The sequence below is a fragment of the Carettochelys insculpta genome, chromosome 11 (assembly GCF_033958435.1).
Source record: "Carettochelys insculpta isolate YL-2023 chromosome 11, ASM3395843v1, whole genome shotgun sequence".
NCBI classification, from domain to species: domain Eukaryota; kingdom Metazoa; phylum Chordata; order Testudines; family Carettochelyidae; genus Carettochelys; species Carettochelys insculpta.
Window position 1 is genome coordinate 50,700,832 of NC_134147.1, and position 17,610 is coordinate 50,718,441.

General features: G+C 45.0%; 1 protein-coding gene across 8 annotated transcripts in view; it reads right to left on the bottom strand.

The window, feature by feature from the left end:
• Positions 1 to 877: 877 nt before the first annotated feature.
• The window catches only part of CCDC51 (coiled-coil domain containing 51), a 41,088-nt gene continuing 24,355 nt past the window's right edge, over positions 878 to 17,610 (bottom strand). For all 8 annotated transcript variants that reach the window (XM_075005865.1, XM_075005863.1, XM_075005861.1 and 5 more), the window contains one exon: positions 878 to 2,796. In XM_075005865.1, the coding sequence (XP_074861966.1) occupies positions 2,014 to 2,796 (783 nt within the window). In that variant the 3' untranslated portion in view covers positions 878 to 2,013. The remainder of the gene's footprint in view (positions 2,797 to 17,610) is intronic.

Genomic DNA, 17,610 nt, shown 5'->3' on the forward strand with positions numbered 1-17,610 from the left:
AAGGGAGTTCCTTTTTGCTGACAATGCAGCTATTGCTGCTCACACTCAGCAGGAGCTGCAGTCACTCATAACTCGCTTTGCAGATGCATGTATGGAATTTGGCCTCACAATCAGCTTAAAGAAGACCCAGGTGATGGGCCAAAACGTGGGTAACGAGCCATCTATCAACGTGCTAGACTACGAACTGGAAGTCGTCCATGAGTTTGTGTACCTAGGCTCAATGATCTCGGACAACTTGTCACTTGATAGCGAAATCAACAAGCGCATTGGAAAAGCCACCACAACGTTCTCCAGGCTGATGAAGAGAATATGGGCTAACAATAAGCTCACTGTACACACCAAGGTGCAGGTCTACACAGCCTGTGTTTCGAGCACACTGCTGTATGCCAGTGAAACATGGACTTTGCGCTCAAAACAAAATCGGGCTCAACACATTCCACATGCGCTGCCTTAGGTGCGTACTCAGTATCTCATGGCAGGACAAGGTCCCCAATAGCGCAGTGCTTGAGAGGGCAGGCACCACCTCCATGTTCACCCTTCTCAAAACAGAGGCGTATGCGCTGGCTGGGCCATGTCCCATTCATGACGGATGGCCGAATACCGAAGCACCACCTCTTTGGCGAACTGGCGTCTGGAAAGAGGCCGAAAGGGCGACCTAAACTGCGCCACAAGGACACGTGCAAGCGTGACCTCAGTGCTCTCTATCAGTGTGAACACCTGGCATTCACTCGCCTCAGACAGGCATGCCTGGAAACAGGGAGTGAAGGAAGCTCTTGTTATGTATGAAGCTACCTTGGTGAAGGAAGCGGAAGACAGGAGAGCCCTCAGGAAGATCCGTGCCCATGATACCAGAGCGACATCTGCCTACTGCTGCTCACAGTGCTGAAAGGACTGCCACTCCCGGATTGGATTGCACAGCCACAGAAGATGCTGCTCGAATCAGTCCAACTGGGGCACAAACCCGTGATCCCTCGGGATCGAAGGATGCCTACTACTACATCAAGAAAAACATTATTTTGTCTTCCACCACTATGCCTGCACTCAAAGATTTGCCAATATAGCAATGTCAGCTAAAATTTGTAGCATAGACCTGAACTAACATAGCGAGTGATGTATCAAGGCTGCAGGGAAAGCATGGGACAGATGTGAATCAGCAAAAGGGATACTGTCCTCACATCCCAATTGTCATCTCAACCATGTTTGTTTATCTCCACCCTTCCTCTCATCATTTGATTTTGTCACTTACTTAGTCTATAAGCTCTTTGGGACAGGGAATACTCTAAAATTAAGCAGCTAAACCAACAGGCACACTTTTGAGACACTAGAAGTGAGAATATAAATTACCAAAAATGTTTTAATTGAACTCACAAGCTAAGCATAAAGCCTGTATGGGTAATTACCATAGGAGCCATACTGCTGTAACTTGCATCCTTCCTTGATCATCCCATCCCTATTCTTTGTCTCTTCTACTCATTGCACTACATTTAAAATGTAGATTAAAAATCTTTGTGGTAGATGTTTTTATTTGTTTGGTAAATTGCCTGGCACAATTTTGGGTACAGGTATATACAAACTGAAAAACTAATAAGACAAGTAATAAGTTTGAATGGGGGAGAATTATACATGGAAGCCAAAGGGTATAACCACAATAATGAAAAGTTAAGAACAAAATTCATCTGAATGTGAGAAACTGCCTCAGAGTGAGCTTTATGAGACTGTGGAATAAACTAGACACGATGGTGGCAGAAGAATATATCAAATGAAGCTGTGGAATTCCCATTGCTTGAGATATTTAAGCTCAACTGTAGAAAGCAGTGCAGAAAAAAAAAAGTATTCCACAAAACAGCTGAGAGTGGAAAGACTAAATGTTCAAATGTTTTTGCAATTTATAGGAATTATAGCAAAAGCGAGATTAGAAAATTAATAGATCTTTGACTGTTTCTGATTCCCAATGTTTAGCGTGCAAAATGTAATTTTATTAACTTGGTAAATTATGTTTCTCTCCACTGAAGACTAATTTCCTTTCAATAAAATGTATAAGACAGGAAGAGTAGCAGCAAACACTGTGCATGTAAATGCAGTGCTGAAGATTGAATTTCTCTTGATTTGTGTTTCCAATCTCCGCTCCACATCACACAATTCTAGAATCATATCTTGCACAGCAAATGCCTGATCCTTTACCTCGGCAGAAGAGCCAAGCATCATTCTTTCCACAGGTCTAGAATGAACTGCATGTTTAACATTTTGTACCTCATGAGTCACTTGTCTTACACTTTCTTCCAGGGTGCTAAGTTGCTGTTGTAAACACCCCAATGATGAACTTACTTGTTTAGAGTAGTTTAGATGTTCCTTTAAAGAAACTAAAAGAGAATCTGTTTTTAAAGATGCACTTGTGCCTTCTTTATCCATGGAAACACCCTCTTTCATTTCCTGGGATGTCCCAATGCCAGTTTTCAACATGTTCCTCAGGGTCGCAATAAGCTCACTGAAATCCTTTTGTTGTGTATAGTGGCTGGATGCCTGTTCTTTGATGGCCTCCTGTAAGCTTACAGGTCCCTTCTGCGCTTCAAGAACTAAAGCTTTTAATTCGTGCAGTCTTACTCGGTTGATATAAGTGGAACCAAGGACACCGATAATAGCCCCCAGCACAGAACCAATAATGGACCAGTTCTTTGTTTTTTCTGCTCTTGTTCTCTCTTTTTCATGACTTTCCCTCACTGCTGCAGAGAAGAGAGAAAATTTTTCCCGTTCAGATTCTTCTGCACTTAAATAGGCAGTTCGATACCGCTTTTCTTCCTGTAAAGAAACATGACATATTGAAGAAATTGTGATGTGTAACTATAAATCATACTAAAATCAATATTAACAAATTAAATACTTGGTTCAGTGTATACCTATTTTAATTCTAAGCACAGAACTATAGTGAAATTTTATATATCTCAGCTGTGTCTTGGAACCATTTTTATCTCAGAAATGTTTTATTTCATTTCGAGTGTCAGGTTTCCTTAGTAAAAACTCAGTTGAAATGAGCTGAGAAGTAATTTCCTGTGAAAATTACAGACTGAAAGGGTGCATATACACTAGCAACTAACTTCGAAGTTAACTTCAAAGTTCGGCATTACTTCAAAGTAGCCAGCAGAGAGTCTACACACATTATTCACTACTTTGAAGTTAACTTTGAAGTAAGGGAGCCCAACTGCAAAGTCCTTACTCTATTCCTGGAAATGAAGTAGTGCCCTACTTAGAAGTTTAACTTCAAAGTAGGGTGTGTGTAGATGCTCAGCTTCCAAGTTGCTTACTTCAAAATTATCTTTGTAGTGTAGACAAAGCCAAAATGTTGATCAAGATCTGCACTTTAAGCATTGCTGTGCAGAGGTCTGTTTGTTCTTGGTATCCACCTCTTCTCCCTTCACAATCTATCCATGGATCTCAGAGGCTTTCAATTACCATATTTACTTCAATGACTCACAAATCCACCTTCCTGCTCCTGATATCTGCCTGCATTTCACCCTGTTCCTCTGATGATACCTCTGATGGGTGTCACAAGTAATGTGGAAATAATGAGGCCAAACCTGAACTGCTCTTTTCCTCCAAAACATTATTTACCTTCATTATATCAGCATTGACACCACCATTTTGCTCCTGTCAAACAGTACTGTAGACTTCCTAGTCTCCCTCTCTCTCCCCCGAAACACACAGGGGCTTTATCTTGTCCACAACATTTTCAGATTCCATTCTTTTCCCCTCCTCTCCACCTACAGTGCTAACGCTTGTACTGTCTCCTATCTCCCAAAATCCGGATAGTCAAAACTACATTCTCTCTGATCTTCCAGGATATATTGTATAGCTCACACTGAACCATCCACATTGCCTCACCCAGACTAAATACAGCTAAATGATCATCTTCCATGATCTTCACTCACTACAATAATCTCCCTTTGAAACACCCTTCTGGCTTCCTCTCTTCCATTATATCAAATTCCAATATTTTATCCTCACCTCCAAGTCCCTCACAGCTCTCTCTTCTCAGGACTTATCCTCTGCTGTCTTTTACTGCTTTACCCTGTAGTCCACTTTCAATACCAGCTTCAACCATCCATGTGTTTGCTTCTCAAAACAAAATTCTGAAGACTTTCTTCTACGTTGCTTCTTAAACAGATTCATAGATTTTAAGCTCAGAAGGGATCATTATGATTATCTCGTCTAGGGGTCTACAAACTGAGGATCAAGAGCTGCATGAGGCTTTTTAAGGACTTCTCTGTGGCCCCCAACACCCTACAGACAACCTCTCAACCTTATGAGGATTCCCACCAACAACCACAGTCTATACCGCAGGAACACCAATCCTGGAATTTTTCCTTGCAACAAGGCCTGTTGCCAACTTTGTCCACATATATACTCTGGAGATACCATCACTGGACCTAACCAGGTTATTCACAGAATCACGGGCACATTCTCATGTTCCTCAACTAACATCATACATGCCATCATGTGCCAACAATGCCCAGATGCTTTGTATATTGGACAGACTTCAAACTCTCTTTGACAAAGAATTAATGGGCACAAAACAGACATAAAAACACTCCTGATTCACAAACCTGTCAGACAGCACTTTAATGGAGTGGACCATTCTGTTAATGACCTGAAAGTCTGTGTTTTACTGAGATGAATTTTCATAGCAGTTTGGAAAGAGAGGCTGCTGAACTCTCTTTTATATTCAAATTGGACACATTAACACATGGTTTGAACTGGGATAGCAATTTTCTAACTCATTATAGCAACGAAGGGTCCTGTGGCACCTTATAGACTAACAGAAAAGTTTAGAGCATGAGCTTTCGTGAGTTAACTCACTTCTTCAGATGCTGGTCCTGGAAATCTGCAAGGCCAGGTATAAATAGGCCAGAGCAAGGCTGGGGATAACGAGGTTAGCTCAGTCAGGCAGGCTGAGTTGCATTGTCATCAGTAGATCTGGAGGTGTGAACTCCAAGAGAGGGGAAGCTGCTTTTGTATTTAGCCAGCCATTCACAGTCTTTGTTTAATCCTGAGCTGAGGGTATTGAATTTGCAGATGAATTGTAGCTCAGCAATTTCTCTTTGGAGTCTGTTCTTGAAATTTCTTTGCTGCAGGATAGCTACTTTTAAATCTGCTACTGTGTGTCCTGGGAGATTGAAGTGCTCTCCTATGGGTTTTTGTATATTGCCATTTCTGATGTCTGATTTGTGTGCATTTATTCTTTTACGTAGGGACTGTCCAGTTTGTCCGATATATATGGCAGAGGGGCATTGCTGGCACATGATGGCATAAATTACATTGGTAGATGTGCAGCTGAATGAGCCCACAATGGTGTGGCTGATCCGGTTAGGTCCTGTAATGATGTTGCTGGTGTGTATATGTGGGCAGAGCTGGCAACGAGGTTTGTTGCATGGATGGGTCCCTGAGATAGAGTGACTGTGGTGCGGTGTATAGTTGCTTGTTAGGATTTGTTTTAGGTTGGCAGGTTGTCTGTGAGCAATGATAGGTCTGCCTCCCAAGGCCTGTGAAAGTGGGGGATCATTGTCCAGGATGGGTTGTAGATCCCTGATGATGCGCTGTAGAGGTTTTAGCTGAGGACTGTAGGTGATGGCTAGTGGTGTTCTGTTGGTTTCTCTCTTGGGCTTGTCCTGTAGTAGGAGGCTTCGTGGCACACGTCTGGCTCTGTTGATTTGTTTTCTCACTTCCTCAGGTGGGTATTGCAGTCTCAGGAATGCTTGGTGCAGATCCTGTAGGTGTTTGTCTCTGTCGGAGGGGTTGGAACAAATGCGGTTATATCTAAGTGCTTGGCTGTAAACGATGGATCGTGTGGTGTGTCTGGGATGGAAGCTGGAGGCATGGAGGTAGGAGTAGCGGTCAGTGGGTTTACGGTACAGGGTGGTACTGATGTGTCCATTGTGTATAAGCACGGTAGTGTCAAGGAAGTGGATCTCCTGTGTAGATTGGTCCAGGCTGAGCTTGATGTTGGGGTGGAAGTTGTTGAAGTCCCAGTGGAATTCCTCCAGAGTCTCCTTCCCATGGGTCCAGATGATGAAGATGTCGTCAATGTAGCGTAAATAGAGCCGGGGTGTTAGTGGACGAGAGTTGAGGAAGCGTTGTTCTAGGTCAGCCATGAAAATATTGGCATATTGAGGGGCCATGCGGGTACCCATAGCTGTGCCGCTGATTTGAAGGTATATATTGTCACCGAATCTGAAATAGTTGTGTGTGAGTATAAAGTTGCAGAGCTCAGCCACCAGATGTGCTGTAGCATCATCAGGGATACTGTTCCGGACAGCATTTATTCCATCTTTGTGTGGGATGTTGGTATACAGAGCCTCTACATCCATGGTTGCTAGGATAGTGTTTTCTGGTAGGTCACCAACGTATTGCAGTCTTCTCAGGAAGTCAGTGGTGTCGCGGAGGTAGCTGGGGGTGTTGGTGACATAGGGTCTGAGGAGAGAGTCCACATAACCAGACAGTCCTTCAGTGAGAGTGCCAATACCGGAGATGATGGGGCGTCCAGGATTTCCAGGCTTGTGGATTTTGGGTAGTAAGTAGAATAACCCTGGACGGGGCTCTAGAGGTGTGTTGGTGTAGATCTGTTCTTGTGCTTGTGTAGGGAGTGTCCTGAGCAGACGGTGTAGTTTTTTAGTGTATTCCTCGGTGGGGTCTGAGGAAAGTAGCCTGTAAAATCTGGTATTGCAGAGTTGTCTGGAAGCCTCCTTCTGGTAGTCAGACCTGTCCATGATGACAGTAGCTCCTCCTTTATCTGCCTCTTTGATTATAATGTCAGGGTTGCTTCTGAGGCTGTGGATGGCATTGCGTTCCGCACGACTGAGGTTGTGAGGCAAACGATGTTGTTTCTCCACAATTTCTGTCTGTGCGCGTCGGCAGAAGCATTCTATGTATAGGTCCAGACTGTTGTTTCTGCCCTCGGGAGGAGTCCACGTGGAGTTACTCTTCTTGTGCTGCTGGGAGATTGTCTGTGTAATGGTGTGTTGGTCAGTGTTGTGTTGAAAGTATTCTTTGAGTCTGAGACGGCGAAAGTAGGCTTCCAGATCACCGCAGAACTGTATCATGTTTGTGCGTGTGGTGGGGCAAAAAGAGAGTCCCCGAGAAAGGGCAGACTCTTCTGCTGAGCTGAGTGTGTAGCTGGACAGATTGATGATATTGCTGGCTGAGTTAGTGGTACCACTGCTGTGGCTCTGTGTGGCAGGCAGGAGTTTAGAAAGTTTGCAGTCCTTTTTCTTCTGTATAGTAGTGAAGTGTCTAGTGTAAGTCTCGTCTTATTTTAGTAAATCTACATACTGCAATCTACATACTGCACAGACTACAGTGAGAGATTATGCCACACACTCTCAAAGAAACTGAGGAACCACCTGATCAGCGTCCTGTACAACAAACAGGAGAACATCAAAAAAGAGCTCTCCAATCTGGAGTCTTTCATCAATAACCAACCTTCAACACAAACTTCCACGCCGCTGAACTTTACTAAAATAAGACAAGAGATTTACACTAGACACTTCACTACTATACAGAAGAAAAAGGACTGCAAACTTTCTAAACTCCTGCCTGCCACACAGAGCCACAGCAGTGGTACCACTAACTCAGCCAGCAATATCATCAATCTGTCCAGCTACACACTCAGCTCAGCAGAAGAGTCTGCCCTTTCTCGGGGACTCTCTTTTTGCCCCACCACACGCACAAACATGATACAGTTCTGCGGTGATCTGGAAGCCTACTTTCGCCGTCTCAGACTCAAAGAATACTTTCAACACAACACTGACCAACACACCATTACACAGACAATCTCCCAGCAGCACAAGAAGAGTAACTCCACGTGGACTCCTCCCGAGGGCAGAAACAACAGTCTGGACCTATACATAGAATGCTTCCGCCGACGCGCACAGACAGAAATTGTGGAGAAACAACATCGTTTGCCTCAGAACCTCAGTCGTGCGGAACGCAATGCCATCCACAGCCTCAGAAGCAACCCTGACATTATAATCAAAGAGGCAGATAAAGGAGGAGCTACTGTCATCATGGACAGGTCTGACTACCAGAAGGAGGCTTCCAGACAACTCTGCAATACCAGATTTTACAGGCTACTTTCCTCAGACCCCACCGAGGAATACACTAAAAAACTACACCGTCTGCTCAGGACACTCCCTACACAAGCACAAGAACAGATCTACACCAACACACCTCTAGAGCCCCGTCCAGGGTTATTCTACTTACTACCCAAAATCCACAAGCCTGGAAATCCTGGACGCCCCATCATCTCCGGTATTGGCACTCTCACTGAAGGACTGTCTGGTTATGTGGACTCTCTCCTCAGACCCTATGTCACCAACACCCCCAGCTACCTCCGCGACACCACTGACTTCCTGAGAAGACTGCAATACGTTGGTGACCTACCAGAAAACACTATCCTAGCAACCATGGATGTAGAGGCTCTGTATACCAACATCCCACACAAAGATGGAATAAATGCTGTCCGGAACAGTATCCCTGATGATGCTACAGCACATCTGGCGGCTGAGCTCTGCAACTTTATACTCACACACAACTATTTCAGATTCGGTGACAATATATACCTTCAAATCAGCGGCACAGCTATGGGTACCCGCATGGCCCCTCAATATGCCAATATTTTCATGGCTGACCTAGAACAACGCTTCCTCAACTCTCGTCCACTAACACCCCGGCTCTATTTACGCTACATTGACGACATCTTCATCATCTGGACCCATGGGAAGGAGACTCTGGAGGAATTCCACTGGGACTTCAACAACTTCCACCCCAACATCAAGCTCAGCCTGGACCAATCTACACAGGAGATCCACTTCCTTGACACTACCGTGCTTATACACAATGGACACATCAGTACCACCCTGTACCGTAAACCCACTGACCGCTACTCCTACCTCCATGCCTCCAGCTTCCATCCCAGACACACCACACGATCCATCGTTTACAGCCAAGCACTTAGATATAACCGCATTTGTTCCAACCCCTCCGACAGAGACAAACACCTACAGGATCTGCACCAAGCATTCCTGAGACTGCAATACCCACCTGAGGAAGTGAGAAAACAAATCAACAGAGCCAGACGTGTGCCACGAAGCCTCCTACTACAGGACAAGCCCAAGAGAGAAACCAACAGAACACCACTAGCCATCACCTACAGTCCTCAGCTAAAACCTCTACAGCGCATCATCAGGGATCTACAACCCATCCTGGACAATGATCCCCCACTTTCACAGGCCTTGGGAGGCAGACCTATCATTGCTCACAGACAACCTGCCAACCTAAAACAAATCCTAACAAGCAACTATACACCGCACCACAGTCACTCTATCTCAGGGACCCATCCATGCAACAAACCTCGTTGCCAGCTCTGCCCACATATACACACCAGCAACATCATTACAGGACCTAACCGGATCAGCCACACCATTGTGGGCTCATTCAGCTGCACATCTACCAATGTAATTTATGCCATCATGTGCCAGCAATGCCCCTCTGCCATATATATCGGACAAACTGGACAGTCCCTACGTAAAAGAATAAATGCACACAAATCAGACATCAGAAATGGCAATATACAAAAACCCATAGGAGAGCACTTCAATCTCCCAGGACACACAGTAGCAGATTTAAAAGTAGCTATCCTGCAGCAAAGAAATTTCAAGAACAGACTCCAAAGAGAAATTGCTGAGCTACAATTCATCTGCAAATTCAATACCCTCAGCTCAGGATTAAACAAAGACTGTGAATGGCTGGCTAAATACAAAAGCAGCTTCCCCTCTCTTGGAGTTCACACCTCCAGATCTACTGATGACAATGCAACTCAGCCTGCCTGACTGAGCTAACCTCGTTATCCCCAGCCTTGCTCTGGCCTATTTATACCTGGCCTTGCAGATTTCCAGGACCAGCATCTGAAGAAGTGAGTTAACTCACGAAAGCTCATGCTCTAAACTTTTCTGTTAGTCTATAAGGTGCCACAGGACCCTTCGTTGCTCTACAAATCCAGACTAACACGGCTACCCCTCTGATACTTAACTCATTATAGGGGCTCTTTTACATACTTTGCTTTATCTAATTCTTGACTCCCCACCCCCCCGCTTCTGCCCCTCTGCTCTCTGATTTGTTCACCTTGATAATATTTTTCGATTTGTCAACCTTGATTAGTATTTTTGGTTCTCTGTGCCTTAAATATTGAGTCTGTTCTGGTATGGCTATGATCTGAAGAAGTGGGTCTGTACCACAAAACCTCACCACTTAATAAATTATTTTGTTAGTCTTTAAAGTGCTACTGGATTGCTTTTTTGTTCTGATAGTATATAGACTAGCATGGCTCTCTCTCTGTTACTATAATTGCAAAGTAATATTTAAAAAACCCTCCTGAATATTTTTGATAAATGGTGAATGTCTAAAAGCCCAAAACCAAACAACTCATATCTAAATAGCAAACAATATGCAATCTCAAAACATTGGACAACTCCCCCAGCGTCCTTCAGTGAGAGAGAAGGTTCAGGAGTGAAAGTCAGGAAGACAGTGATACAAATACACATGTAAAGCGTGAGGAAATAGAACATATAAAAAGTTTGAGAACGTCCTGCAAAAAACATATATCATATTACAACTCATTAGCCATGTCTACATGTGCACGCTACTTCGAAGTAGCGGCACTAACTTCGAAATAGCGCCCGTCACGGTTACACGTGTCAGGTGCTATTTCGAAGTTAACATCGACGTTAGGCGGTGAGACGTTGAAGCCGCTAACCCCATGAGGGGATGGGAATAGCGCCCTACTTCGACATTCAACGTCGAAGTAGGGACCATGTAGTCATTGCGCATCCCGCAACATCGAAATTGCGGGGTCTGCCATGGCGGCCATCAGCTGAGGGGTTGAGAGACGCTCTCTCTCCAGCCCCTGCGGGGCTCTATGGTCATCGTGTGCAGCAGCCCGTAGCCCAGGGCTTCTGGCTGCTGCTGCCGCAGCTGGGGATCCATGCTGCATGCACAGGGTCTGCAACCAGTTGTCGGCTCTGTGGATCTTGTGTTGTTTAGTGCAACTGTGTCTGGGAGGGGCCCTTTAAGGGAGCGGCTTGCTGTTGAGTCCGCCCTGTGACCCTGTCTGCAGCTGTGGATGGCACCCTTATTTCGATGTGTGCTACTTTGGCGTGTAGACGTTCCCTCGCTGCGCCTATTTCGATGTGGTGCTGCGCAACGTCGAAGTTGAACATCGACATTGCCAGCCCTGGACGACGTGTAGACGTTATTCATCGAAATAGGCTATTTTGATGTCGCTACATCGAAATAAGCTACTTTGAAGTAGGCTTCACGTGTAGACGTAGCCATTGTGTGTGCACGATTCTTAAAATAGCAGTTCCAAAAAGTATGGTTTGACATTACTTATTATTCACATGGATTGTGGCTCTTGAATTACTGAATCGGAAAAAATGGTTCGTCTTGCTCTTTTGGTTGCTGACCCCGATCTAGTCTGATCTTCTGCAAAGCAAAAGCCAGAGAACTGCGTCCAAATATTTCCTACAGTACATGTTTTAGAAAAACATCAAATCCTTTTTAAAAAATTGTCAATGATGGAGAATCCACTAAGATCCTTAGTAAACTGTTCCACTAGTTAATTACTATCACACCATTGAACATTTGTTCCTTTACACTCTAAATTCATCTATTTTCAACTTCCAATCATTAGAATGCATTATATCTGTCTCTGCTAGTTTGAAGAGCCCATTATTAAATATTTGTTCCCTACATAGCTTCTTATAGACAAGAATCAAGCCACCTTTTACCCTTCTTTGTATTAAGCTAAAGATTAAGTTCCTATCACTATAAAGCATGCTTTCTAATCCTCTAATCTCTCTCATGACTTTCCTCTGAACCCTCTTCAATTTATCAACATACCTCTGGGGATCAGCAGCATAGTGAAGCGTTCATCTGCAGGCTTTTCCCCAGCGCTCCCACTGGCCAGAAACTGCAGCCACTGGGAGTGAGTGGTGCCTACGAGCACAAGGTGGCAGGGAACCACCTGTGCCCCTGCAACCGGAGGAGCACCAGCTAAGCACCCCAGTCACCTGCCCACTCCTGCATCTTCCCTCTCTTCCATATGCCACACCCCAACCCTGCTCCTGTGCTCTACCTCCAGACCCTGCACCCCCTGCTCACCACCTTGCTCATCTACATTCACTTTCCCCAGGCTGGGGCAGATGGTTGGAGTGCAGGCTCTGGTCTTATGCCAAGAAGTTCAAAGTGTGGGAGGGACTCCATTCTGAGCCTGGGAGAAGGAGGGTGAAAGGATGCAGGCTCTGGGATGCAGTTTGGCTTCAGGGAACGCCGAAAGCTGAGGCAGGGATTCAGGATGCAGGGTCTGGCTGGGCACCACCTACCTCCTGCAACTCTCAGGCTTTGGTGCAGTAGGGCTAAAGCATTCCCAAGATCCGCCCCTACACCACTCCCAAAAGCAGCCAGCATACCCAGTAGTATCTCTGTGTAATGCCCCCTGTCAAGGGCACCACTTCCATGCCTACCACTGGACATGAGTCCCTGTTCCCAGCCAATGGGAACTGAGGATGTGGTGCCTGCAGGTGAAAGCAGCGTGTGGCGACCCCCTCCTTCAGGGGCGACAGACATGCCAGCCACTTCTAGGAGCACTGCAGGAGCAGGGCAGAGGGGAGTCTACCTTGGCCAATAACAGTCTGGCAGGGCTAATCTCCCAATTTCACTGCAGGAGACTTCAGGAGACTAAGCCTGATTCCAGGAAACTCACAGCCAGTGATCTGCATGAGCAGGAAAAATTAAGAGGGATTGAATTTTATAATGTGCACCAATATTGAAGTAATGTGCAGATGTGAACCACTAGTAGAAATCAAAAACCTAGATATAATTCTTCCAGCTAAAAAAGGTTAGCCATTCTGGGACTCAGTGCTCAAAAAAAATAAAATAAAAAAAAAAAAAAATCAAATTTAAGAATAAGTAAGTAATCTAAGTGGGAATTTGGGTCTTTAATATAGTTTCAATCAATTTGCTTGATATTGAAGTTAGGCTTACTGGCTTGCAATGAACAGGATTGTAAAGTAATGCACATTGGAAAAATAATCCCAATTATACATACAAAATGATGGGGCCTAATTTAGCCATAAACACTCAAGAGAGAGATCTTGGATTTATTGGGGATAGTTCACTGAAAACATGCACTCAATGTGCTGCAGCAGTCAAAGGAGCAAACAATGTTAGGCAACCTGAGAAAAGAGACAGAGAAAAAACAAACAAATTTGGTGGTGATGGGGGACTTCAACTATCCAGATATATCATAGAATCATAGAACACTAGGACCGGAAGGGGCCTCGAGAGGCCATCGAGTCCAGTCCCCTGCCCCGACGGCAGGACCGACCACTATCTACACCATCCCTGATGGACATCTATCTAATCTGTTCTTAAATATCTCCAGCGAGGGAGATTCCACAACCTCCCTTGGCAACTTATTCCAGTACTTGGCCACCCTGACAGTTAGGAACTTTTTCCTAATGTCCAACCTAAACTTCCCTGGCTGCAGCTTAAGTCCATTGCCTCTTGTTCTCTCCTCAGAGGCCAAGAAGAACAAGTTTTCTCCCTCCTTCTTATGACACCCTTCAAGATATCTGAAAACCGCTATCATGTCCCCCCTCAATCTTCTTTTTTCCAAGCTAAACAAGCCCAATTCTTTCAGCCTTTCTTCTTAAGTCATGTTCTCCAGACCTTTTATCATTCTAGTTGCTCTTCTCTGGACCTTCTGTAATTTCTCCACATCTTTCTTGAACTGAGGTGCCCAGAACTGGACACAATATTCCAGCTGAGGCCTAACCAGCGCAGAGTAGAGCGGTAGAATGATTTCTCGTGTCTTGTTCACAACACACCTGCTAATGCATCCCAGAACCATGTTTGCTTTTTTTGCAACAGCATCACACTGTTGACTCATATTTAACTTGTGATCTACTAGAACCCCTATGTCCCTTTCTGCTGTACTCCTTCCTAGACAGTCTTTTCCCATTCTGTATGTGTGAAACAGATTATTCCTTCCTAAGTGCAGCACCTTACATTTATCTTTATTAAACTTCATCCTGTTTACTTCAGACCATTTCTCTAATTTATCTAGATCATTCTGAATTATGACCCTATCCTCCAAGGTAGTTGCAACCCCTCCCAGCTTGGTATCATCTGCAAACTTAATAAGCGTACTTTCTATGCCAATATCCAAATCATTAATGAAGATATTGAACAGAACTGGTCCCAAAACAGACCCCTGCGGAACCCCACTTGTTATGCTTTTCCAGCAGGATTGAGCACCGTTAACAACTACTCTCTGGATACGATTAGCCAGCCAGTTATGCACCCACCTTATTGCAGCCCAATTTAAGTTGGACTTGCCTAGTTTGTCGATAAGAATATTATGTGAGACCGTATCAAATGCTTTACTAAAGTCTAGGTATACCACATCCACTGCTTCTCCCTTATCTACGAGTCTCATTATCGTGTCAAAAAAAAGCTATCAGGTTGGTTTGACATGATTTGTTTTTTTACAAAACCATGCTGGCTGTTCCCTATCACTTTACTACCTTCCAAGTGCTTGCAGATGACTTCCTTAACTACCTGCTCCATTACCTTTCCTGGCACAGAAGTTAAGCTGACTGGCCTGTAATTTCCTGGGTTGTTCTCATTCCCCTTTTTGTAGATGGGCACTATATTTGCCCTCTTCCAGTCTTCTGGAATCTCTCCTGTCTCCCATGACTTTCCAAAAATGAGAACTAACGGCTCAGCTGCCTCTTCTGTCAGCTCCTTGAGGATTCTAGGATGTATTTCATCAGGCCCTGGTGACTTGCAGACATCTCATTTTTCCAAATGGTTTTTAACTTGTTCTTTTTTTATTTCAAAATCTAACTCTGCCCCTTTTCCACCAGCATTCACTATGTCAGGCATTCCTTCAGACTTCTCTGTGAAGACCAAAACAAACAAGTCATTAAGCATCTCTGCCATTTCCAAGTTCCCCGTTACTGTTTCTCCCTCCTCACTGAGCAATGGCCCTACCCTGTCCTTGGTCTTCCTCTTGTTTCTAATATATTTGTAAAAGGCCTTCTTGTTACCCTTTATGCCTGTAGCTAGTTGGAGCTCATTTTGTGCCTTAGCCTTTCTAATTTTACTCCTGCATTCCTGTGTTATTTGCCTATGTTCATTCTTTGTAATTTGTCCTAGTTTCCATTTTTTATAGGATTCCTTTTTTAGTTTGAGATCATGCAGGATCTCCTTGTTAAGCCAAGGTGGTCTCTGCCCATATTTACTATCTTTCCTACACAGGGGAATAGCTTGTTTTTGGGCCCTTAATAATGTCTCTCTGAAAAACTGCCAACTCTCCTCAGTTGTTTTTCCCCTCAGTTTTTCCTCCCATGGGATCTTACCTACCAGCTCTCTGAGTTTACCAAAATCTGCCTTCCTGAAATCCATCATCTCTATTTTGCTATTTTCCCTCCTACCAGTCCTTAGAATTGTGAATTCTATGATTTCATGATCACTTTCACCCAAGCAGCCTCCCACATTCAAATTCTCAACCAAGTCCTCCTTATTTGTTAAAATCAAATCCAGAACAGTTTCTCCCCTGGTGGCTTTTTCAACTTTTTGGAATAAAAAATTGTCTCCAATGCAGTCTCAGAACTTATTGGATAGTCTGTGCCCCGCTGTATTAGTGTCCCAGCATATATCTGGATAGTTAAAGTCCCACATCACCACCAAATCCTGGGCTCTGGATGATTTTGTTAGTTGTTTAAAAAAAGCATCATCCACCTCTTCCACCTGGTTAGGTGGCCTGTAGTAGACTCCCAAGAGGACATCACCCTTGTTTTTTACCCCTCTTAAACTAACCCACAGACTCGCAACATGTCCATCTCCTACGTCCATCTCCACCTCAGTCCAAGTGTGTACATTTTTTATATAAGGCAACACCTCCCCCCTTTTTTCCCTGTCTATCTTTCCTAACCAGGCTGTAGCCTTCAATACCAACATTCCAATCATGTGTATTATCCCACCAAGTTTCTGTGATGCCAATGATATCATAGTTGTATTTATTTATTAGCACTTCCAGTTCTTCCTGCTTATTACCCATACTTCTTGCATTGGTATACAGGCATCTTAGATATTGATTTGAACTTTCCCTCCAGTTTTTTCCTGGCCCTCTTTTTACTCTGACATTGTTGCCCATGCTCCCTCCTACTTCCGACCCATCTCCCAGGTTTCCATGTTCTCCACTTACCTGCGGGCTTTGCTCCCCTGTCCCCGGCAAACCTAGTTTAAAGCCCTCCTCACCAGGTTAGCAAGTCTGTGTCCGAATATGGTCTTTCCCCTCCTTGAAAGGTGAACGCCATCTCTGCCTAGCAGTCCTTCCTGAAATAGCATCCCATGGTCGAAGAAACCGAAGCCTTCCCGGCGACACCATCCACGCAGCCAGGCATTCACCTCTAGGATGCACCTGTCTCTGCCTGGGCCCCTACCCGCAACAGGAAGGACTGAAGAGAATACCACCTGTGCCCCAAACCCCTTCACCCATGCCCCCAGAGCCTTGTAGTCACTCTTGACCTGCTCAGCATTACATCTCACAGTATCATTAGTGCCCACATGGATGAGAAGCATGGGATAGTAGTCTGAGGGCCAGACAATCCTTGACAATGCCTCTGTAATATCTCGGGTACGGGCCCCAGGCAGGCAGCATACCTCCCGAGACGAAATGTCAGGGTGACAGATGGGCGCCTCCGTCCCCCTCAAAAGAGAGTCTCCGCCCACCACTACTCTGTGTTTCCTTCTTGCAGTGGTGGCAGGAGACTTCTCAGCCTCGGGGGTATGAGGCTTCTCCTCTTCTGTACTGGGCGACTCATCTCCTGTAGCAAGTACAGCATAACGGTTTTCCAGTACCACAGTGGGAGGGTTCTGTGCAGGGGTGAAACACTGCCTGCTGCCAGAAGTAACCAGCTGCCAGTGCCCACCCTGGTCTACCTCTTTCTCCACCAGTGGTTTATCAGCCTTCCTGTACACTGGGACAGTCACCTCAGCAGACTCCAGATGAATACTATCTAGGAACTGCTCACGGATTTGGATACTCCTCAACATGGACACCTCCTCCTGTAACTCTCCCACCTGCTGCCTGAGAGATTCCACCAGCAGGCACCTATCACACTGAACGGTCCCCCCAGCCTGGATATCTGTAACTGGAACTTGCAAGGCACAGTCCTTGCAAGGCCACACCAGGGTCTGGGTAGAGGCATCCATGGTAAGGCAGTCTGTCTGGCTACAGGCACAGGTGGAGGAGACAGCAGCAGTGGTGGCACAGGTGTTGCGGGTCTTCCTGACCATCGTAAGCCTCCCTTCTGCCAAAGTCCCTCTTAAACTCCCCTGTCAGCAGCTCCCTGTCCGCTACATTAGTTGGGAAACTAATACAGCGGGGCACAGACTATCCAGTAAGTTCTTGGATTGTACTGGAGACAATTTTTTATTCCAAAAGGTTGAAAAAGCTACCAGGGGGAAGTTGTTTTAGATTTGATTTTAACAATT